This window comes from Seriola dumerili, unplaced genomic scaffold (genome assembly GCF_002260705.1).
Source record: "Seriola dumerili isolate Sdu_G_001 unplaced genomic scaffold, Sdu_1.0 BDQW01000331.1, whole genome shotgun sequence".
NCBI classification, from domain to species: Eukaryota; Metazoa; Chordata; class Actinopteri; order Carangiformes; family Carangidae; genus Seriola; species Seriola dumerili.
The window spans coordinates 1,496,751-1,521,665 of NW_019174586.1; the positions used below are offsets into that span (position 1 = coordinate 1,496,751).

At 39.4% G+C, this 24,915-nt stretch overlaps 1 protein-coding gene across 1 annotated transcript in view; it reads right to left on the reverse strand.

Annotated features, from left to right (window-relative positions):
* LOC111232503 (protocadherin-11 X-linked-like) overlaps window positions 1-24,915 on the reverse strand; it is a 114,724-nt gene that overhangs the window by 48,898 nt on the left and 40,911 nt on the right. The window contains exons 3-4 of the mRNA XM_022760061.1: window positions 19,357-19,416; window positions 4,948-4,950 (exon numbers count right to left, since the gene is read on the reverse strand). Coding sequence (XP_022615782.1) covers window positions 4,948-4,950; window positions 19,357-19,416 — 63 coding nt within the window. The remainder of the gene's footprint in view (window positions 1-4,947; window positions 4,951-19,356; window positions 19,417-24,915) is intronic.

Sequence of the window (24,915 nt, forward strand, 5' to 3'; positions counted from 1 at the left end):
CACCGCGCTGCTCGATGCCAACATCTATTTTTCAGTGTTGTGTTGAAAAAAAATATTTAGGTACTGGATGTAATTTTTTTTTTTTTTTTTTTTTTCTGGCACCAAATGGCAGACAGTTGGTTAACCCTGTGGAGCATTCAGTAGCCAAAGAGCCACATATTTCACTCAGAAGTAGGTGGAGACCCAAACAGAGCTAATAAAGAGGAAATGTAGGGCTTACATTCACCAGGTACCCAGGAACATGATTTCTAATGAATGAAAGTCTTGTTCTGTGCCTGCTTGATTTATGGCACAAAAACTGAACTGTCCCGCTACAGTATATGGCCCCTGCATACAGCTGGTAGTCCACTCATAAAATAAACAATAAATCTATGAATGATGTTGTCAAAAGCCTAGTAACAATTCCATAAGAACTGAAAACATTCAAAGTAATTATGACAAGTGGAATGCATGAGGGACTGATTTACAAAATTAATGCTGTGTAGATTATTCCCATTTAAGAACAAGAAACAAGTTAGATATGCAAAAACTGCATATAGGCACAACCAAACCCATGGCTGTTCTGCCAATGGAGACATATATAGGTTATATATAAATAGATCTTATAAACTCAACATAAGCTATCACCACACTAAACTGACATTATGGCTTGTGCTGCTATAGCACTAACACCCTATCTATATTTCCCCCCCCTTTTTTGCATTTTTGAGCGCACCAACATTTGTCAGGTCTGTTTGAGGCGCTGCTCATTTGCATCCACTCACTGGTCATTTAAAGCAGGATTTTACTTGAGGCTGCCATCAGGCAGTTGTTTCTTCTCCCAGTAATGTTTTATTCAACATCTCGTGACACATACTTCAAGTTAGAGACCTTGCCAACCAATTAAATATATGATAATGTACATGAGGGATCTGAGAAGGTGACCTATGGTTGTCTCATATTTAGAAGACATTCACTAAAGTAGTTGTACATTTGATTGCTGGAGACCACAACTATGTGAGTTTTGTCTTTTTTTCCTCCTCTGTATGGATTGGTCAGTGACCTTCTCTCTGTACGTACGCCTCTCAAACTAGCAGTTTCAAAGCACCCACATGCAAGCCTGGGAGAGAGTTATGCTTAAGATAAGTGCATTTGTTGGTGAACCACATCAAAGTACAGAGGGATGTCTTAGCGAGCAAAGGCAGTGGAGCTCGAACCAAGCCTTTGATCACCCCAGGCACTCTGATCATTAAAATATTGGATAAATAATTGATTAAAAACACCAGACCTTATTGTGCTCTGTTTCTGTATCCAAATGTATCCCATTTTTTAGAGACAGTGGCTGCACAATGAATAAATAGAGAATGTAGTTAAGAGTGAAATGACCATATAGAACACTTTGTACCATTGTATGGCATTTTTTGGAACAATGCATGCAAATAATTATATATATATATATATATTATTGTTCTAATTCTCTGTAAAGTGAACTGCAGTGCAGTCTCTGAGTTCCCCAGAACTGAGTTCCAGTATGTACTGGAGGCAGGTTGAAGTGCTGCAGCAACCTTTCTTCTCCAGTGAGGGTCAGAGCAATGGTGTGGCAGGTTGGCAGAGAGGTAGAAGGACTGGGTAATAATCAAAAGGCATAGTCAGAAGGTAGGTAGGTATGGGTGCTTTCCGGCTGTGCGTAGGTGACTGGAAAGCAGCTAATATTACATCTACAGCTGAAACTAAGCCTGCAGTGTGCAGGAGAAAGACAATAAGCCGACTGTGGGTATATCAGGGATATTAAAACAATTTTCCATCAGCTTTTGTACATAGGGCAGTTAATCAATCTCCCTCAGTACATATACATTTACATTTAGAGTATAAAAATAAATGTATATTATTCAAGACTGTACATATCTCTCAGCATGAAAAAGGTCTATTACACTGCACAGAGTTTATTGTCTATACATTTGATAAAACTATTGAGTTTCCTAACATAAGCAGAGTTTAATGGTGATTAGTGATTTTGTGTATTTTTGTCATTTTAGAGGTTGACCATACATTCAGACCAATATGTAGCAACAAAAAGTCCAAACTCTATCATGAACAGTAGGTGAAATAAAATACTGAACAAACAGAAACCGTGGAGGTGCAGTATATGTCCGGGTGATGGAAAAGCAAGGACAAATATGGCAAACTTATTACTTAATGGCAATTGAAATTATTTGGTGTACTGCCTCAACAAAGGTTCAGCTAATATTTAACAGCCAAGATTTAAGTTCATTACATCAAATTCCAATTTTCAAATTCAAGCATGTTAAAAAACATAAAAACAGTTTTGGCAACCTTTATTCTTAAAACTAGTACATATCCAGAGAGCCTATTTTTACACAAGCAGGAAAATAACTGGTGGTTCAGGCACCTTTAAACACATAGCCAATATAATACCTCGGGATTTCCAAGGTCTTGCTATTCCATTTTTTTCTTTTTCCTTTTTTTGATGAGATTTTCTCCTGACCTCTGTGAACTTGATGACACTGAAATCTGTCTACATGAGTTTACCAAGGAATAACTATCCATTTAATATTCCTTTTTCTCATTTTCAGCAATTACTACCACTGGTGGCAAAATAACTGTTGGCTTCCCATGGACCTATTCCACTATATTATAATCATACAGAAAATGAAACCCAGTATTTAACCATTTTTTCTTGTCTTTCAAACATATCCTTGCTGAATTGGCCGACCCCTGCACTCCGTTAGCAGTAGCGCAGTATCACAATACAAAGCTTTGTTGAATCTTCTCCATTAATACTAAGTTCAAAGTTTTAAAAGAAAAAATGGTGCATCAAGGCGCCTCGCTGCAGTTACTGAAAACAGTTTTTAGAATGTATGATGTGATAACTTCAAGCTACACTGAAAGCCTTAAAACCGTTCATCCCCGGGGTCCTGATGCTCCTAATAGTTTAAAGCTAATGAGATCTGCTGCTCCCATCTCTGTAGCCTCCCACATAACAGTTTATTTCGTAGTGTAAACACCTTTGAAGGTGGGGAGAAGCACAGAGCAAGGTAAAGAGATAGGAACCATGTTAGCTAGCCACAGTCTCTGGAGCTGCCAAAGCCTACCCTTGCCTATTTCACATTCCTTGTGACTCAGACACAGGGTTCATTGGTGAGGCTCACTATAGTTTGCGGCTGTTCAATTCAACAGGCCTCTCTGCAAGAAGTTGGTAAAAAATAATGGTCAAGGAGGACTGTCAGGGCTGCTCTGTATTCCAGAAATGTCAGTACGGCACCACAGTCCATGACTTAAGCTGCTCTGGAGAGGGTCGGGGGAAAAAGCATGTGGCCTGCTATCAAGTGGTTGTCCCCACGGATGAGATGGATGTGTCTGAATTTATCAATAGGAAGAAAATGACAGATTTGTCAGGTGGCCGTGTCACAATCACACACATCCAGACATATGCACGCATAATACAAATATTCACAGTGGAAAACTTAGACGTGAATGCCATCTGCTCGTGTGTGCATGCACAAGAGACGTGACTGTCTCAGCCAAGAAACAGTGGGCAGAGTTCAAATTTACATCCCTTATATTTCTGGCAAACGCAGCATGTCTTAGACAGTGTGATAAAACTGTTGCAAACAAAACACCTCCTCATCAAAAGGGGCTAATAAAGTCTTCAATATACTTAAGTGTAGCCTTAGATAAATAGAATCCCCATTTCCCTCTGCATTGGTGTTCAGTTGTCCAAAGTGTATTGATGTACTTATTGACATTCAATAAAGGGAAACCCTCTCAGCAAACCACACAGAGTGGTGTAAATCCTGTACACTTCTTGAGTGTGCACAAGGAGCAACTTTCCTCTAACGCAATTACTAGACAGCAATAATGTCACAGTGTGTTCGAACCAATTTTGATTTACAAGTGGACAACATGTTGCCGTTTCATCAGCTTATTATTATTAAGTGGTTCGTATATGTGTGTTTCCCCTGGACAATCCCCCCATCTTGCTTCACTCTTAGTGCGGTATTGATCCTCCCAGTGTACCGGCCCCTCCTGATTTCATTAGACTAGCTGCTGTTAATTACTCCACACTCTAACCTTTTGCTGTTTCATTTGGACCGACAAATTGGATGAATTAAAAAAAAAAAAAAAAAAAAAGGGGAGGTAGAGAGAGGAAAAAGAGAGAAAGGGAAAAAAAAAAAAAAGCTCCCTTGCAGCTGTAGTGGTGGACCCCCCTCCCTCTCTGTGGCGCTTGTGTCAGAATCCCAAGCGGCATAATAATTAAAAAAGTTCATCAATGTTCTCTTTGCTCATCAAATTATGCAGAAGGAGGCTACTCCAGTAATTGTTGCAGAGGATTCATTTATGAAAACCATACCAGCTAGATCTAGTATGGTTGTCTGGGGAGTTGGAGAATTATGCCTTTTTCCACTTCTTTATGTATTTGTAAAAGGTTGCTCAGCTTCAAGCAGGCTGATCATTAAAACACATTTTATTCATGTATGCATATTTATTTACAAGGATCACGTGACAGTCTTAACTAACTTCTGAATTTTGTTTGAATCAAAATGCAGCACCCGTCCTGACTGACACACCAATTTGTCTTCTTAGTGAAGGTATTAAAAGAGTATGATGTGACACATAGCTGCAAAGTTATAATTAGACTTCATTTAATACCTTATGTCATGAGATTACATGCGCAGTGCATGGCATCTAAAGCATATTTAAATCGCAGGGGATGTAATTGATTAACCATATGAGACTGGAAACCAGATGATGAGGATGATGCTCTAAATCCATGTTAAATCAATATAGCCACTTCCTACACATCGAGGGATTATTGACAGAAATTACTACCAGCTGTAATTACTGAGGTACAACACATCAGATAATTTCTGGCATGGTGCATCAATGTGTTTATGCGCACAAGTGAGTCAAAAACATTCGACTGCTATGACTGCTTTAAGTAATCACCTGCTTTAAAGTGGGACATTGTTTCAACGTGGATACATTACCAACCGAGCGAGTGACATTTATAGGATCTTGTGGATCCTTAATATGAGAGATGCCCTTTCCTCAAGGTTGAGTACATTCTAGTTGAAAAGATTCTACATGATGCAGAAGGAGCCATTCAGAGTACTCCCTTTGGCTGAGATAATAACTTCATCATAATTAGCTTGTGGTGCTCAGGAGTGTTGAATTGTCGGTTGCAGTGGGATCTGGGCTGATTTATTGCTTGATTTAATTACGTATCAAAATTCAATTAGACATGCTTTCAACCAAATTCAAAGTGAGTTTTGTCAAGCTGTCCCTTGAAATCAGGTGCGGCTTGAAGGACATCCTTCATAATGCTGTGACATCTAACTTAATAATTATCGCTTAACAAAAATCATCCATGTGCTAAAAGACGAAGACAGAAAAAAAGAAAACAAGAAAAAAATTCCTATGGCAGTTTTAGGGGAGATGTGCTTTTCTTTTTTTCCTTCCATTACTTGTCTCACATAACAGCTGACATCAAACAGCATCAAATACAGCGAAACAGACCTTGATTCAGTAGTGATGTGAAGAAGGTTGCAGGTACTTTACCAAGTGAAGATACATGACAAAATGCTCTTTGAGGTTGACTACGGCTGAGGAAGTGTCTGACTTTCTTTACCCACATCACTCACTGCCTGCTCAACCCCTTTTGCTCTAGACTACACTGGGGAAAAAAAGGGAAGGTGTTTTGAATGAGTGTCACACCAGCCTCCAAGAGCTACATTACTCTTTACTACTATGCAAATTCCGGATGTCATGGTGTCTGTGCTAAGAAGTCGAGGAAGGGAAGGATATTTGAGCCGGAGGTCTCTGACTGAAGTGTAGTCCTTTCCAGTTCTGTAAATACTCTCATTGACAATTTTATTAGGTACACCTTGGTAATACTGTGTGGGGCCCTGTTCGACCCTCTGAACTGCCAGATCTTCTTTTTCTTTTCTTTTTTTTTTTGAAACATTGATTCAGCAAGGTGCCAGAAGTGTTCCATAGGGATTCTGATCTATACTCACTTGACAGTGTAGTTTTTGCAGTTTTTCAGTGGCGTGAATGCTGTGAAGACCCCACTTTCCCCCATCCCAGAAGTGTTTTATTAGGCTGTGATCTGGGGACTGCGCAGACCATTGGAGTAAAGTAATTTCCTGGAAACATCTTGAGACAGTGACACATTATCTTGCCAGAAAAAAAAAAAAAAAACCCTTTGAAGTAGGCTACACTGTCAATATGAAGGGTTGCAGCCGGTCAGCAATAATGTTAGCAAAAATATAAATACACAAAGTACTGGTGGACATGTATCTGAGATTTGTTTCCTGCAATATAAAGTATCCATTGCATCACAGACATCAACCCAGTGCCCTTCCTTACCACCAACGTAAAGAGTTACTTAACCTGCACATGGCTAATGTTTTAGCATGCTAGCTTTTTTTTTATTTATTTATCTTTCACACGTGCAAAGATACCTTTTTACCCTAGCTACCTTTTGTGCCACTGTGATTAGCTTAAACAATAAACTTTCCCATATTTGTTCAAAACTTTTTTTCAACATCCATCCATCCATCCATCCACCCTAACCCCTCCTCCTAACACAGACTTAACGTCACCTTACTTCCTCCTTTCCTCCTGTGGGCTGTAATAAGCTGATCGCACAGATGATCTGGGGGCTCTTTTTATTATTTTTTTAGAGGACAGTCTCGCTGGGTGATAGAACGTCAGCTGTAGCTGCCACAACTGAAGACGATAATCTTATTGATGCATAACAATATCCAGACCTTTACAACCGACGGCCTCTGCTTTATGAATATGATATTAAAAACACATTTCCTGTTTAGCCAGGACATAGCAGAGGAATTATGTCATGGTTCATGTGTTTGCTATTTGGTTCTGTGCAGATACAAGGGATGAGGATTAGATGTTGCTGCTGGCCTCAAAGATAAACCAAAAAGATGGTCAGGAAGAAAGCAAGTGATTCAGAAACCGCATGTTCACTTGGCCGTAAAACATAAAAATATTGAAATATTATCCATAATGTTTCAATTACTAGTTGCTGGAAAAAACACTAAAACAAAAAAAAACCCACGTCAGCTACACCCACAACAAGGTTGCTGCTCAGTGGGAGAAGAGAGCATTGTTGTAGTGTCCATGCTATTACATCACCTTACATGTGATTAGACATGGGTTACATCTTCTTTTTTTTTTTCTTTCTTTTTACACAATGTGTTATACTACCAGTAGGTTTGAAAAAAGCACTAGAGTAATCTGTTAAGTAGGCTGTGGCTTAAAGAATACAACACCCTCTGATGTTGGTACCAGCTGGGATAGATCCATGAATCATCTGCATGTGGCAATAGAAACAAGGATTTATAAGACTAGTAAAGATTTCTCTTTGTAGATTCAGTTTTAATGATCATATGCCTACTGAAGCTTCTACAATATGTTAAAGTTTTGTCCAGTGGTCTCCTTTCATGTGCCATACAACATAGTAGTGTGTTGATTTTCAACATCAACACAAGTCCACATTACAGCAATCTGATTAGGATACCTTGGATCAGAATCAGTAAAGAAAAGAGAAAAAAAAAAAGTTGGTGTAGCATTTGAATGAAAGCAGACACTGTAGATGCTGGTGACACATGCTAGGAGCCCACAGGCTCAGCTGGACAGTGAGTGAACCTCTCAACTCTGTCTGCCTGCATAATGAGTCACAAAGGCTTGACTCACTGTCTGAAGAAGGGAGCTGCATTAACAGGGAGGTGTGTATAATAAAGTGGCCACTAAGTGCACTGTCAAAGAGGAAACACGGTGGAAAGGAGAATGGAAATCCCCTTGATGTGTCAAAACTTCAGTTTATCAAGATTTCCCAGTAATGTGAATTGTTCATCCGTTTGATCTTTCTCCCATTGAAATGCCTGACAGTTTCCTTCATTGAGACTGGCAGAGGCATTGTCCATAGATTGTGATGTGCGGTGACATACTGTATCGCAGGCTGGCGTTTGAAGCAAAGCGCCCGAATCATTGTCATTCACTGACAAACACGGAGCACAATGATGATACTGATTAATGATTCTCAGAACGTTTATGGAAATGATCTCCTGAAAACTGGGAGTTGCTTCTGACTTAAATTTAAACCCACAACTGATAGCCAAATGGTTAGCAGTAATATCATTCAGCTAATTTCATCTCAGTTTCAAAGTGCATTCACTGTCACTCTTCACATATCACCACGAGCATGAGGATTTCACAAAGAAGCCTGTGAAACATGAACACTCCAAACGACTGTGGCATGGTTATAAATTTCAATGAGAGCCCCAGAACAAGAAGTGATAATACTATTATTATTACATTATATATCACATTAATGTTTCTAATAATAACAATCGTCTTTCTACTGTTGAGGGGTCTCGCTTCAAAAAGATTGCGTTCGTTACAATTCCCGTTATGGGCAATCTGATCAGTATGCAGAGATCAATTTATATTAAGAGATCAAATTTATCAGCGAGATAACTGGAATGTGTGTACAACCATTTCCTGTCAGTTGTAAGTCGAACAATTCTATCATTTCTGTTACCTACGTGGTAGATCACAACCTTAACCACTGAAGATGTAACTGCATCTCAGAATAGAGAAAGCTTTCTTTTAAATTTCCAGTTAGATGAATAAATCTTGTATCTGTTACTAGGTTATTCCACTTAACAAGACAGACATCATAACAGCCATGAAAGAAATGTGTCTTTAGCACAAAGGAGTTAAAACTTTTAATATAATTGATATAGTACTGTATATTATCCCAGCTGGGTTAATTTTTTTAGCATTTCAGCAATTTCAGAATTAGCAACACATTGTTCTTTTTCACACCTCATACGCATATTTGGAGTGTTGAATGATGCTGTCAAGTGAGTGTGAATAGATATTTTCAAGTTGTAAATGAGCAGTATCTTTGTGTTAGCTCTCTGCTATGGAAAAACCAAGTAAGGGTGGTGCAGGTCATAAGGACACCCAGCCAAGGTCAGGGCTTCACTCCTCCCACTGAAATGGTAATAAAAGCCAAAGGACAGACAGTAAAGTAAGCCATGATTTTCTGAAAAAGACAAACAATAAGATGCTGCTTAATTACAGTAACATTCGATGGACACAGCAAACAAGAACTACTTTGACCATCGCTGCTACCGATGAAATATTAGCCGTCAACATACTCAATATTCAGGAAGAGACAGTACTTCCTCCACCGACTCCAGTGAGACCAAAGCCAAGTTCATGAATATTTTCTCAGGTAATCCATATGAATGGAAAAGCCAAGCAAGACGCGTTCTCACTGTCTTTGGTTGCAGAAAATCCTTTTCTACATAAACTCTCATCTACATATTGCCGGCTGCATTTGGAAGGTAAATAGTATGTCTTAACACACGGTATGGAAAATGGAAAATATCATTTTTCAACCATGTTCATAAATGGTAACTTCTATCCATAGCATACTTTTTTTTTTTTTTTTTTAAATATCTTCCTCAACTGACAACTTGTTACTGTAACTGTCAACTCTTGAGAAGGAACACAGACAATCCTTCTTGCAAAGCCAGTGACACAGTCTTGGTAAAACATTGATTAAGCACAGAGACCAGGCTCACAGTCATATCCCCATTTGCTCCACGCATATCTTCCTCAAGTATGTTGATGTCAGTTTTTCTGGCAGCGCAGTCAGTTAAAAGTGTGCCATTGATGTAATTCAAAAGCCACAGAGTACAGAGCTGTCCCTCTTCCCCCAGCCTGCCTCACCCAATTGGGGTCCATCACCATCACCAAAACAAACTTCTCCTCACTGCCAGGGTAATTTTTCCTTCTCCTCCACCACTGAGCACCAGTCACATTAATATCTTTGTAGAAGGCAAATATGTGCTCCAGGAGGCCGGTCCCAAGTGTTTTTTTTTTTTTGTTTTTTTTTTTCCAAAACCTCTTGCTGTTTCTCTGGCCACAGCCAAGAACATTAACATATGTTCTCACAGTGCAAAGTGCTACTCTGCATTGGTAAATGCCTTATTACAGCAGGACCCCTGCTCTTCCACTGAATATCCATAAGTAGTAAAGCACAGCCATATCTGCCCACTCATAACAGTGGGGATGTGTCTCACATGACAGGGGGCTCCTTAACATTTAGTCAGAGGCCCCCTTTTTGAAATTGATATTCCTCCTACTCGCAGTAATGGCGGGTGGTAATAATGACAAATAAAGGCAATATTGCTACTGCATGGTACACACTGAGCGTAATAAGGTCATCCGCTGGTTATGTTTTTTTTTTTTTTTTTCTCTACACGTATTTATGCCTTTTTAGCATGCAGAGTCAAATTCTCTCAGTATGACTTACATCTCCAAAGACGACACCAGTGTGAAATATGCAAAGGCAGAGGGTGAGAAAAATATCCTGAGCAATGCAGCATGTTCTTGCTTAGAGAGCTCACACACTTGTAATCATCTCCAAACTCCAATTTCCTCTTATTAATATATTTTTTTCTTGTTTTTGTTGTTGTTGTTTTTTTTTTGTTTGTTTGTTTTTCCTTTCTGTCTGAGGTAATACAAGGCATTTCAGAGATCTTGAAATCTGTGTCACAAAACTGTGTCCTTTCATAACTGGAGCAAAATTAGGAGATGACACTTACTACTGTCTAAACAGTCTTTTGACAACGACGCACAAACTACAGTGTACTGAAGAAAGCAAACTAGCAGGAGGAAAACTAATGAGGCACATTGAGACACCTCTCATAGTATCGCAGGATATTCTTGACAAGACATCACATGTTTGTAGTTAATTTAACTGATGAGTGGGTACGTCGTGAGGTAGGCTTAAAACCTAAATAACAGCTTCTCTCCATAAAACAAAGATGTGATGGCAGTGGAGAAAACAGAAAGCATTTTAATAGGAAATAGAAATGTAGTTTGATTAGCTACACCTACAGTGGAAGCGCTTCTTGTATGATGACTATAAATTGTGAAACTGGAGAACAGAAGACACATCCACTAGGCTATCTGCAAATGCAGCTTGGTGATTATTATGGTGATTGCTGCTAAAATACGGCTTCGGTTAAAGTATGTTTGCAGATACCGACTGGCCACTGAGGTCGTTTGAGTTAGTATGCTTGCGGTCATTGGCTCCTTGGGTTTTTTTTTTTTTTTTTTAAGATTTATTTTTCATTTCTAATTTGGGCGATCTTTGTTCTGTCTGCCAGAGACACAGTTGTGCTGTGTTGATCTGAAGACAGACTCTAAAAGAATGTGTATCAAACACCACAGAGAACTTGTCTTATTGTTGCACAAAGAACCGAGGGCTGGTATCCATGTCATCCCACAGCACTGCACTGATTTATAATGGTTGGGAGGAAAAAATAAGAGGCCAGGATACATCACTGAAAGATGAAGGCATTGAATAATACTTTGCTCATGAATAAAATCATTAAAAGAAGCTCTTTTATAACTTAGGCCATAACAATGAATCTTGAACATTTTATGATTAATGCTTTATCTATAAATTAAAGGTTTTGGATTTCAAAGGTTTTATATTTATATATTTATTTATGTTTTCAGTTATTCATTATTTCATTCTGCTTTTGACAGGCCGGATCACCTGAGGACACAAGTTCTGTTTGTTTTAACTTCTATTTCTTAGACAATCTCTTTTGGGCTGCACCATTGTGCAAACTAATGAAGCCTCAAAGGCTTTGTTTAAGTCATTAAACATGGAAATCTAACTACACAGTTTTCTTCTAATGGCAAACAATTACATGACAACAACTTTGCCAGGAAAATCAATGACAGTGAAAAATAATTTAGTTGCATTGTTTATGCTTCAGCAGGGGGAATTTCACACCTGTCCAGGTATTAGAAATGCTTGACTGGTCATACACAAAATTATTGAAAAAAAAAAAATATATATATATATAAATATATAAATTCTAAAAAAGCCTCTATAACCCTGGCATACTGATATAATCCCACCTGCATTTATTATGTAGCTGTAGCTAAAAACATGAATGACTCTTATTATGTTTCTGTTGAATAATTGTTAAGCCTCTCCACCCTCCTGTGTCTTGGCACATAAAACCTAAACCTCAAAATTTACTTTTTAAATTAGAAGTTATTTAGGCATAATTTAGACAACGCACTATTCTCTGTCAACAAGTAATTGTCTTTTCTTTACATCACAGATCAATACTGCATTTTATCTTTGCCTATACAATAGTCCAATTTATTACCTTACAAGGACAAATACAGTGTAATAATATTATACTCAATATATCCAGTATTTTCCAACCTGCGGCTCTGCTGAACTTTTTAGAAGAGGCAGATGGATGGACCGCTGTGACTCATCCTGTACTAGAAAAGCACAATTTCCAAAATACACAAAATTCTGAGAAGTCACATAAGTCAATTTTATATATATAATCCAATGTGATAAATCACAGATTTGCCTCAAGGGGCTTTGCAGTCTGTACAGCATATCACACCCTCTATCCCGGACATATACATATACATACACAACGTAGTCTTGGTAAGATATATTGAGAAGATACTGGATGATTTATGTAGCATAATATTAATCTTATCCATAATTTATCATTAGGAGACATGGTTTCATTCAGTTTGAATTCTTTCTACACTTGAATAGTGGGCTAGCCATAATAGTCTCACATTCAGACATTAAGTATCTAAAATGCCATTAATATCCAGCATTACTTCACTGATTATGTTGTTTGTTCGCTGTTTTTCCAATGCACTTCAGTACGTACATGGGAATCATCTCAATCCTATTGATGTTCACAATGCTGTGACATTCAGCTCTACTTCTGACTCTCCTCAGTTCAGTATCAAGTTCTGTCTATTGGAGGTTTAAACTGTTAGGTTCAATTCACAACAAAACTAAGCCCACACATGCACTGTTTATAAGGTCAATAGCTCAGTGGGCACCTATTTGCAACAGAGTTACCGCATTATGATTTTTTTTCTGCAGCTTTTGCAGTCTTTCAGGGAGATTTTAACCAGGAAGTAACCATGGCTGAGCTGGAAACGATGCTTTCAGTCACCAGCGACGGGTGTTAAACTACTATTTTGGGTAATTGGTAAAGATTGCTGCATTTATGAAGCACACATTAAGATGACAAGATTTTCAAGTGCTTTTTAAATGGTGTTCTGTTACAACTTAATGTTTGACCCCAAGCAGTGCACAGCTGCTTTGATGTTCTTCCCTTCTGGTTGTGAACTTACCACTTACCTTAACCAGGAGAAACACACCATCACTCTTTTGATGGAAATCACCTGTCAACGTCATTCAGTGGATCAAGACAGTGTTAAAGTGCCAGAAACAGAAACTATTTCTCCAAAAACTAACTTTGCACTGTGTGCATCATATGAAGTTTCAAAACGTGAAATCATCATTAAAAAAAAGTTAAGTCAAGCGTAGTTTCAGCCAAGAAGTCTACAGCGCTATACAGCGTAAATAATGCAACCGATTTTGTTGTGGGTGATAGGTGACAAGGTCTGGCTCATGTGGACAGCAGATCGATAATGATGTGCAGAAGAATCTCACAGCAGAGTTGTATATGTTTTAGTCCGAGCAGCAATACCTAAGCAAAAATATAATGTCGAACCGGCCTTGACACATTGACCTAAAAAAGTAACTGAACTGTAAGTTTATTTATTGAAGTGTGGGTAGCTGACACAGCATCAGTTCATGTGAGAAATGTGACCGACTGTGTGTTATATGAATCAAAAAAGAAAAATCCACCATATAACCCCTAATGAATTGCATTACAAAGTCTATATGTCATGGATGTATTAGTGTATTTAGTCAGTAAGAGAGATGGAAGAGTTACTTAATACGCATTACTGAAGTGCAAGCTACAAATCGTTTTTTTTTCTTCTTTCATTTAGATGAAATTGCTTGGAATTTTTATGCTAAAAAGTCACAACCACATGGACAGACTTTACGTCTTATATTCCTCCCACTACTCAGCACTACATCAGCAGTGGCAAATTGCTTTTCTCCCAAGCCTGTTTAATGAATGAACCAATCATGCATTAATGGCACAATCTATGGAGGAATAGTCCATGTTTGGAAACTTTCCCCATTCGAGACACAGTTTGCAACTGCTCGGGATGGCGCGTTGACATTGTGAAAAAGAAGTGAGCAGCAGGGAAGAGGAGTTATTGATGACATTTCTGCCAGTTAATAGTATAGCTTGCAACACGTGCTGTACTGATGCAACTTCCTGCAGCCTTTAACTACTCCGTGGAGAGCTGGGTTTTTACACAGAACTCTCTTCTCAATATAGATACATATGACCTAAATGTGCAGTTAATTGTGCAGAGAAAAAAATGTTTTTTTTGTGGATTTTTAAAATTGTTTTGTATCTTTTTCATCTCATGGTACACAGTTGTTGACAATATCACCTACATTCCCTTCATTTATGTTACATCTGTCACTCTGCTATCATTATTTGCACTCTAATCTTTCATTAAATATGTCCCCTTCCTTGATATGATGATGATTTTATTTGAATGAATGTCTATTTATTCAGATCTCTGCAATGGCATTTCATTAATTATACTGTAAATAACTGAATTCACACATCGTTACTATGCTGTTCCTCTGGTCTTACTGTCAGAACTTTTAGTTGTAACCGTCACTCTTGATTTTTTACCCTGGTGTCGCGACATGACGTTGTGTACGTTTCTACTCCGAGTTTGGTCTCGGTTCCAGAATTGTTACACCTCTGGTACTAAAGTATATTTTGTTACAGCAGGTTGCATTTTAAAAGCACTTTGAGTGCACTTCCTGCAGCCTTTGTGCAATCCATATGAACACCTCAAGTAAGATTTTGCCTGCCTTAAAAATAGTCCATATCATTATGGTAGACTCTGGGACTTGGTATTATCCACTGGTCAGGCTAAGATGCTTATACATTAGCAATCTAGGGGACCAGGCAGCTGGACTGCAGTCCTGGAGCACACAATGACTTCCCATTAATAGGTTGGGGAGCGTCAGGAGAGCCCACCCTGAGCAGAGATTTCCACGTGGATATGGCCTATGGCACAGGGGTACCTGCCCCTAGCCATCTGCACTGATTTGACAAATGATTCTATATCAAAGGCCTCTGCACTGATTTGGGTGGTAATTGATTGGAAGTGAGGCCTTCAAATCCCTGATTGGTTTAGCTGGATGAAGGGGGGAGATAGGCTGTGGCAAGAGAGAGGGAAGGACAGCCAGCACGAGAGAGGGAGAGAGAGAGCGAGAGAGCGTGAGAGAGACAGAATACATTCAGGAGATCTGGGAAATACACTGAACTCTGCCTCATTTGCACTTTGAGAGAATTCATAGAGACTTTGAGAGTATTCATTCAATATGCAATTTCTACACACCTCTCTGTGTTTCTGTTTCTGTTTCTAATGCAGCTGTCACTATATCCAATTTGTTAGTGTGTCCATAAAGATTGGATTTCACCATTCAAAAAGAGGAATTTGGTTAGAAATGGAATATTATTGATTTGTTCCACATGGAGGTGTGGTCTGCTGCAGACATATGAGCATGGCAAGTTGGCTGAGAGGGAGCATGGATTATATATTCCTTCATCAATTTCCCCTGAATTTTTTATGCCATTAACCCTTATTGTGGAAATCGTGTGACAAGGGAGATAACATCAAACATGAAGGTTGCCGATTGTTGGTGATTCCCGTGAGGATTACCTCAACCTCATAAAGCATTAGAGGAAGAGCACTGCATGAGAAAGCACATTGATATGAATGAATGGATATGATGAATGCTTACTACATCTGAGAAATGTAATGTCTTTAATCACTGATGTCAGTCATAAATCTGAAGGTTTGATTATGTCATCCAAAGGTACTTTGTGAAGCAGTTAGACATACTCCTCAATGAGATTAAATACAATGGGGATAAATGTGAATCCAATCATATTTATACATACAGCATTCCACGTGTGACCTAAAAAAAGTGTTCATATTTAAAGAGCAGACATAACGTTAGCCATGCTGTGACCAGCCCCTCAAGTCATCCAGCCACTCATGTATATAATATGGCATGTTGGACGTTCTGCAGATAAGCCAGCCCACTGCGGAGCCCTGTCGATGCCACGGTGACAGTGATGCTACGTATATATAGGCCTACTGCCTTTATTACACGGCAGGCTGGCTGCACCGCATACCTTTTGCCATTTGACACAGACATGTGCTGCTTGCTAGTGACAGATGCTGCACAGTACTGGTCCCAGAGGTCACAAATGACCTTTTGGATTGTCTTTTTTTCAGTCACAAAGCATTATTTGTTTGACGATGGCCACCAATGCAACCGCAGGCACCCTGATGGAGCCGTGGGTTGTTGCTGCTTGTCTTCTGAGATCACATTTACCTCAAATAAATTGTGTGTGTGTGTATGTGAGAGGGGTTGAGTGAGTGAATGTGTGCGTCTGTGCGCTTGCGTGTGCAAGGACGTGCATGTGGATGTACATGTTGAGGAAGATGCCTCACCAACCACCCATAGTCTGCTTGATGCCTTTAACTAAGCTTAATTGCTGCATGACTAGCCTCTTGTTTGGATGCCAGAGGGATTTTCTTTTATTATACAGAGTGAATCATCATTAAGATGTGCTTATTCAGTGGCCTTTCCTTGGCTTAAAAAATGCTGCTGCACACAGGATCTCTTAAGCGTTTTATCTGTGGCAATCAGTGTGTTTACATTTGTATTCTAGTGGAAACTTCGCAGGATAAAGTCTGCTTCGAGAAGCAAGGTGCCTGTCTAGCATTTTCATCACTCAACTTTTACATTGTTAGTGTAACATTTCACTGGAGAGGTTCTCATTTTCAGTGGAAAATAAAGTTGTGAAATGGCATCCCGCAGTTGCACGGTTTTAGTTTACCTTAGCAATTTCAGACCTAGCAGGAACAGGGTGCAGTGCAGGCCCCATACTGTCAGAGGTGCTTGATCCCCACCCCCATCCCTTGCCCTCTCCATCTGTCACCTAACTAGATTGCACTGTTCACACAGACACATACATGCATGCATGCGCGCACATTCTTACACACATACAGACACAATCGTAATAGCCAGAAGGCCATCAGCTTGCTCCAGTTGGAAAGAGCTCACGACCAACTATTTAACATTTTTGTTTTCTACACAGAAGACAGGAGAAAAAATAAATGTGCTTAACAGGGATATCTAAGAAATTTCTGTTTACCACCTGTGTTTCAAATGTGATTCTACAGTTTATGTACAGAAACATGTATGTACATGCACATCCCTGGTCACATTTTATTCCTATCCCGTTGTGCTATAATGAGATACTGTTATTCATGTTGTATATGCAGATGAAAACCTTGTGAAAAACTGACACAATTTTCTACCGCCTGAAGCCTAGTGTCAGAAATATGATCTTACCCTCACCTCTTACCCTGACTGCCGTACTGTAATGATGCTCTGAGGTGAGCACACTCATCAATTATTCACAGAATGCAAGATTTTCACCCTTTATCTTCTTGCCAGCTAGAGGAGACCATTTAAGAAAAAAAATAGATGAGAAATAAGGGAAAAGAGAGAAAAGCTGCTTGTCGGATGAATAAGAGAGTTCGCGGTGGACAGACAATGCTCTCGATGTGAGTTATAATTGTAGTTTAACAATGTGTGGACCTCTGGGATTTTTCAGTATGCAATATATGGCCTTTAGACTAGGATCGCTATGGAAACCAAAGGCCCCAGAACGACCTGCAGTGCCCACCCACTCGGACAGCCGTTAATCATCTTCGCTCAGATCCTGGCACTGCAGAATTTGGCCAATGTGTCAAGAAGCAATTATATATACTTAGTGCTTGGGCACCCGATCTCCTCCCTCCCCTCTCTTTCCTCGCTCTCACACTCTTAATATAATCACAGAGCAGTCAGTTTAAAAGCCCTCTGTTCATTTCACTATCTGTCTGGGGGATGCACACAATGCAGATGAAGAGAAGTGTAAAAAGACAGAGGATATTCTATTCTGAGAGCCATAATCAGAATATTCTTTTCATACAAATCATATCCAGTCATTTACTCATTTTACCAGCCTCCTGAGCTGACTGACATACCAAATTACCCCAGCTGGCCCATTGCATTCGCTGCACATACTGGGCTAGTGCGGATCATGGAGACTAATGTGAGCTGACTAGAGGGAGATTATGTTCCGCTGCTAACAGCTAAAACGTGAATAACACTATCCGCAAACCCACGGTGTTCCCCCATTACATCAGCCCCGATCAGCTGTGTAAAAATGGAAAGAGAGCAAATCAGAAAGAGAGAGAGAGAGAGAGAGAGGAAATGTGGCGGCCAGAAATTACAAGACATAGACAGGTGTAATCGGTAGCGCTACAGGAAGAGAGGTGTACTTGTACTAAAACTTCTGCAACATCCTATCCTGCACGAGACTGTGTCAGACTGTAATTTCTCAGCAAGAGCCTCCAAAATATGAAAGGTTCATTGAAGGACATTCAGTGTTATTTTTGCATTGACAAACTTCCAAAGAAAAGTCGATTGCCTTCCTTGTGATTTCCCTGTGATAGACATGGGTGGAAGGGGTATCATATTTTATTATTATTTACCGTTCTACCACCGTCTGCAGCTTTCAATGCCACCAAAGTCATTGTAGACAGCTAGCGGTGCATTAGCGATGTAGAGCGGTGTTATGCTTTGAACATGTTGATGACAGGCTGTCAGACAGCTTGCCTCCATTGGGCTCCTTTTTTTTTTTTTTTTTTTACCAAGGTCCACTCTTGCAATAAGCCACTCTCCACCATACCGGCCATTCATCCAGAAAAGGACACAGGCAATTTTGACACGTTTGGTGCTAAGTGAACTGAAATTGTGTGAATTTCACTACATAGCACATTATCACATTTGTAAAAGGCATGCACCAGAGGAGGAGTTGAAGGGGAAAGTAACTTCAGTCAGTGTGTGGCGGTGACTTGAGACCATCACAGTGAATGTGATGACTTTTGCTGTGCATGTACAGGACTAATTAGCATTGAATAAATCTGCCCTTCTCGCCTCATGTCAGATGAATGTTGAATCATAATGGAATGCAGACAGAAAGAAACATTCATAAATGAATAAATTCATTTGCACGTTCTCTGGCAAAACGTCTTGTCAAAGGCGTATGGTGAGCAGATCATCAGATATGTGAAAACATAAGAAGGGTCTTATAGAGCTGATTTACAAATGTGCAATGTAAATAGACATGCAAACCAAAACTAATAAGACCAATAAAAGCTTAAAATATCTGCAATTATTTCCCACAGTGTTGTTTGTCCCTTGCTTGAAAGCCAGCTGGAGCTTACCTTATGAGGACAAATGGGGGGCGGCGAGTTAAAAGACTTCTCCGGTGTCTGGCTCAGATTCTACAAGGAAAACACATTATCAGGGACATGTTTTCAGTAGAGGGCATCTCCCAGCAAATCTTCAGTGACAGAAGTTGCAGCTTATTTCCTGGTCCTTGCCATTAGCATTTTTGCAATATATTTTAGATGGGTTAAGCGACTCTCAATCAACAAGCATGTCTTTGCTGCCCACTAATCCAAGACCGCAGCTTTTGTTGACAGTCCATATTTTAAATCTTTATCTTGACAATATCATCTTATCCTACATCATGTGAGTGGGCACAGTGATGTATTTTGTTTTGTTTTCCAGTTTTTTTTTTCTTTCTTTCTATCCCTCCACAAAGATTATAAATCCTTCTTTGTCAGAAAATTTCACTGAACATATGTTCAGACTTTTGCATACACGCCCGGATGCATTTTTTGAGGTTAAATGATTATCACATTGTTAATACACCAATACATCACTCAGACACAAGAAAACACCATTAAAAAGCAGACACAAGGTAAGTCAACAAGCCAACAACAGATGGTCCCGCTGCTTGTGATTATGCAAAGATCCAAAGTATTTGCATACTCACAATGCCACCGTAAAAAAAAGAAAACAAGAAGCCATCTTGAGTTGACCTCAGTGAGAAATGAAAAGAGCAATGGGTGAGGTAAACCCAGCGGGGAAGTGGATAGGCTCTGCAAAAATCTTTAGGAATCTACCAAGGGCCTGCCTCCTGGGAAGGCCCTGTTGATTTCCAAGCAGGTGCTTTCAGTTATGTCCTCATATCCAATTATGTGCCTGTGGTATGTCTGATGCTCCCTGACACTATTAATGGCTGCCTTATGGTATCACCAGGACAGATGAGACACTCAACTCTCCAGACTCTTAACATCTATATTTCATTGCAACACAGAAGGAGGACACCTCACTGGCCAAGGCAACTGAGAGGAAAAAAAAAAAAAACAGTCATGGGGCTTTCAGTGCAGCATAAACACCACGTCATGAAATATAAATGAATAAATGGGTCTTTCTGGGACGATGGAATTAGTAGATAAAATTTTCCCTACAGATTGAGAATGTTATATGACCATGATATCTTAATTGATGTGACAAATAAACATGAGTTATTTTCTCTGGGGATGAGAGCAGGATTTCTTTTTTTTTTTTGCACTAAAATGCATGCATGTTGATGGTTGAACAGCGTGGCCTTGATTCCAAACCATGCCTCCAAATTTGTGACTAGTCACGATATCAGATTTTCACTGCACAATTATGCTGGCCAAAATAATTCAATAACAATAACGATATTAGTGCGATATCTATAGAAAATGAGCATTTTTTTGTCTTGCCAGAATACCAACAGCACTTTGTTCCTATTTAAATTGCAGAAAGATGGTGGAGGCAGGAAGAGGTGGATTGATTTTGTAAAGAACCAAGATAGGAATGAAGATCACCACCAAAAGTCATCTCTGAAGTCACCATTTTCCAGCAGATTGCTTTTTAAACGGCTGACAAAAACAACTGGGATTCACTGATAATAGAGGTTGGAGAAGTACTAGAGAAACTAATAAACAGAATATTCATCCATCCAAGATGCCATCATGATAACATCATATGTGTACTATTAACAATATCATTATGCAGATGATTCTGTCCTAATCAAGTAGCAATAATCCAGTGCAAACTTAAGTTAACTTTATAGCTTCCAGCCACTCTAGAATAGTTTGAGGAGATATTAGAAAAAAAAGGAAAAGGTCAAAACCTTGTGAGTAATCATTGAACAAAATCAGATGCCAAATATGATGAAATTACTAAGAAAATGTGTTGTTTTCTTAAGAGATTTGTTTAAAGTCTGTTTAAAATTGCGAATAAACAACAGAGTGTGTATTCCATAATCAACAACCGCTTTAATTTGAAAAAACAAACAATGTGGAAGAAGCAATATTCTCAAACACAAATATAATGTGTTGCTAAAAAGCTGCTTGGATTCAGTGCTTTAGCTCATATAAATAAAGGGGCCTGTTCAAGCTTGATACCAACCATAGATAATCTAAATCTCCTTCCCTTTCTTGGACACACACACAAACACAAACACAAACACATAGCAAGATCTCCTCTGGCTATAATCACTGCTGGTTTTTTTGTTTTTTTTTGCTGTTGCTGTTTTGTTTTTTTTTTCCATTACAATCTCATTTTATTCTTTGAGCAGAACAAAACATCACATTTCATTTATGTCATGTCTCTTTGTCACACAGCTCCAGTGTAAGTCACACATGTAAAAGGTAATTATTAATCATTAATTTTTCATCAGAACGGAAACAATGCAGCTTTATGAGCAATAACTCACGCTCAGTGCTTTTACAGGAGACACGAATGTGATGATGACGGTGTAAGCAGGAGAGAAATCATAAATAGGAAAACATGGGAGGAAAAAAAATCTGTCATTTTTCAACTCACCTTTGGTCTGGGACATTTTGCATCTGATAGGGAAACACTATTGACAAGGCTTGCAACAGAGGGACTTGGATTACACTACATATTGATGGTTTTGCCTTTTCAGAGTGCTCGGGGTGGTTATTGTAATTTGATGAGGCCCAGAGAGCACAATGGTATGATGTATAACTAAATTTATTTTCTGAAGAAACGGAAAGATAACTGAAACATGATGTTTCTTTGTCTGATTTCTTGGAGACATGCTGATTTAGCAAGGGTCATTTCTGCTGTGTCTCAGGTTTGTATTCCTTCAGAGTAACTCTTACCCTCACTTGAGACCAATTCAAGCCTATAAATTGTCCAAGTCTTGATTAGTCTTAAGTCTTAATGCATATTTAGGTGAGGCAGCTCAAGACAAAGAAATATTAGCCCTAAACCCTGTGTAACTCACCCTCTGTTTCTATGTGCCAGATGTAGTATATAGCAGTCTGGTCACATTCAACAAGCCAACTTCCCCAACAAGCCCCATGAAAAGAACAAGAGCACTATTCAGTGCTGAGTGGACAGGGACTTGTGGCACATTTGTGTTTCTACTCCCATCAGCTCAGCCTCCATTCTCACCGCACATAAGGAGGCTTTATGCTGTCGTCGTTCTGCGGCTCCCTCAAAACTGCCATGCTACATTTAGTTAACTGCATTTCCAGCAGCTAGTTACTGCTTTTCTAGCCATGTTCGCCACCCTGACATTGTTGCCCCCCCACCCCCCACCCCCGCCCCACCCCCACGGCCCCTCCCAATAAAATATAGTTCTCTCACTAGGATTAAAGGAGCAATGTAGTTCAAGGATTATCAAATGCCTTTGATCATGTGACTGCCATGTTTTTGATCTGCAGCACATAACACCAAATATATTCTCTTTTTCTTTCCTTCTGTCTCTATCCCTCTCCATGGATTTCCCCTTGGTTGATGGTTCTCTGCAGTGTGAGAAGAGCTCTTGACAGGCAGTGAAAGAAGAGAGTGTAACAAGCGTAAAACACATATATTTGTAATCTTGTGATGAGGGAGATCATGCTCACACTGCTTATCAGAGGTAATCCTGCACAAGCAAGTGCTGTGAAAGATAAAGCTGCCTTGTGTTGAAGTTTGATTAGCACGTTTATGACATGTAAGAATACGATGAGTATTTATGTTTGCCCAAAATTGTTTTCATGACGTCCTGCATACTTCCTCTCACCACACTCTGAACCACTCGTGCGTTTAATGTTTTGCTCCTTTGGAGGCAATGACACATATGTTTTGAGTATAAAGAGAGCGACCATAGATTATTTGCCTTTGAAACAGGAAGTAAGGTTTCAGATGCCTCAACCCCCTACCGCACCCCCAACTGCACCCCGCTGCTGTTCATTAGCAATTTCTGAGCCTTGGGCTATTTTGCAGTGTTTCAATCCCCACATTATTATTATTTAGTGGATGACTTGGACATGCAATCAAAGGGACACGCAATATGTGCAACACTTGTATCGGAAAGCAATGCCTTTTCTATGATGCCCAGACTAAAACCCTGTAATTGTGTGCCAGGGGAGCCGTGGCTCAAATTTAGTCAATATACCTCAAAAAATTTTCTTTATCCTCATTGTGCGATCACCCCCTATTATTGTCATTGCCAAGACAAAAACGGGACATATCAAAACAATTATTTTGATGTGGCTTCAACCAACATTTCAATGTGAATGGCACTCAAACCTCGCATCATAATAAGGCGTGGTTTCGGGCAAGAAAAGCCCATCAAAAAATGATTGAATATCATTTTAATGGGTAGAAACCTACAAGGCTTTCATACTGTCTACCTGCCATGTTATTAGATAGACCACGTCAGTCAAGCTGAGGAACACAGAAACAACATACAGACAAGCTGACAAGACATAAGCATGCTGCCTTCCATCTTACTTCCATTTTGGCATGTTTATCTAGACTTCCATGTGAGCTTAGTGCAGTACTGTGCATATGCATACAGAGTGATGAAGGTTCAGAAACTAGTGCCTGAAGGAAGCTGCACATATAGCACGAGCGCTTTGAAACAGTGCCAGGATGGGCCTCATTTGCAAAGCAATTTGACAACAAAAGTAAAATACTCTACAACTTCAAACCAAATTCTAAAGATGCCAACTGGTACGGCTCTGCAGTTTGCTGAGAGAGAGAATTCAAGAGGGTTACATCCGGTGTCTTGTGTGTGTGTGTGTGTGTTTGTGTGTGTGCTTCTGACATGGCTTATTTGCAGACCTAGCATTGCACCAGTGCAATGTCATGATTGCTTTGGCAAGGAAAGAGGGCCTAATTTACATGAGAGGGAGTCCTAGAGGCACACAGGAGCTTGCCTTTGACCAAGGTGCCAACAGCCTGCAGAAAAAACATTGTAATTACAACTTACAAAGCTGCTGTGTTTACAACAAACTCACTCTTAATACAGTAGGACCACATACTAGTAAATCAGTCAGTTTTCCAAATAAGCATGACAGGAAAAAATGTGGCAATGCTTTGTATAGTTGTTGGATTTTAATATTCTACACTCAAATCAAAAGTGTAGATGCTACTTTGGTATTTTTTGATTATTTCATGTTTAAATGAATGTTTTATGAAAAATGTCCCATATATCTTTTTTTTTTTCTCTCCTCTGGTAGACTTGAATCCAATGTGGCTCCAACACTAAGCAGCCAGTCACTATCCGCTATCCAAATATCCTCATTCACTGGAGATTTGGTGTTTCCTTTTCTTTCTTTCCCTGTGATTCTGAACAGTCTCTGGTAGCACGGATTGTTTTGACAAGTGCAATATTACTGTGGATTAACTAGAACAGGATTTCATACGATGTGGGTTTATGGTAATCTAAAATATGTCGAGAAAGCTTAATATTGTTTTTATTGCCTATACAACTACTATGACTTTGCATTAGGAGATTTTGTTTTCTGAAACCCAATACCTACAGAAAAGGGGAGACAAGAACAACATTTCACAGGCTGATGCTGTTTAAAATTGAGCAATAGAGCTGCTGTGTACCACACTATACATGCCCCGCATATTTAGTGGCTCGACAAAGGTTT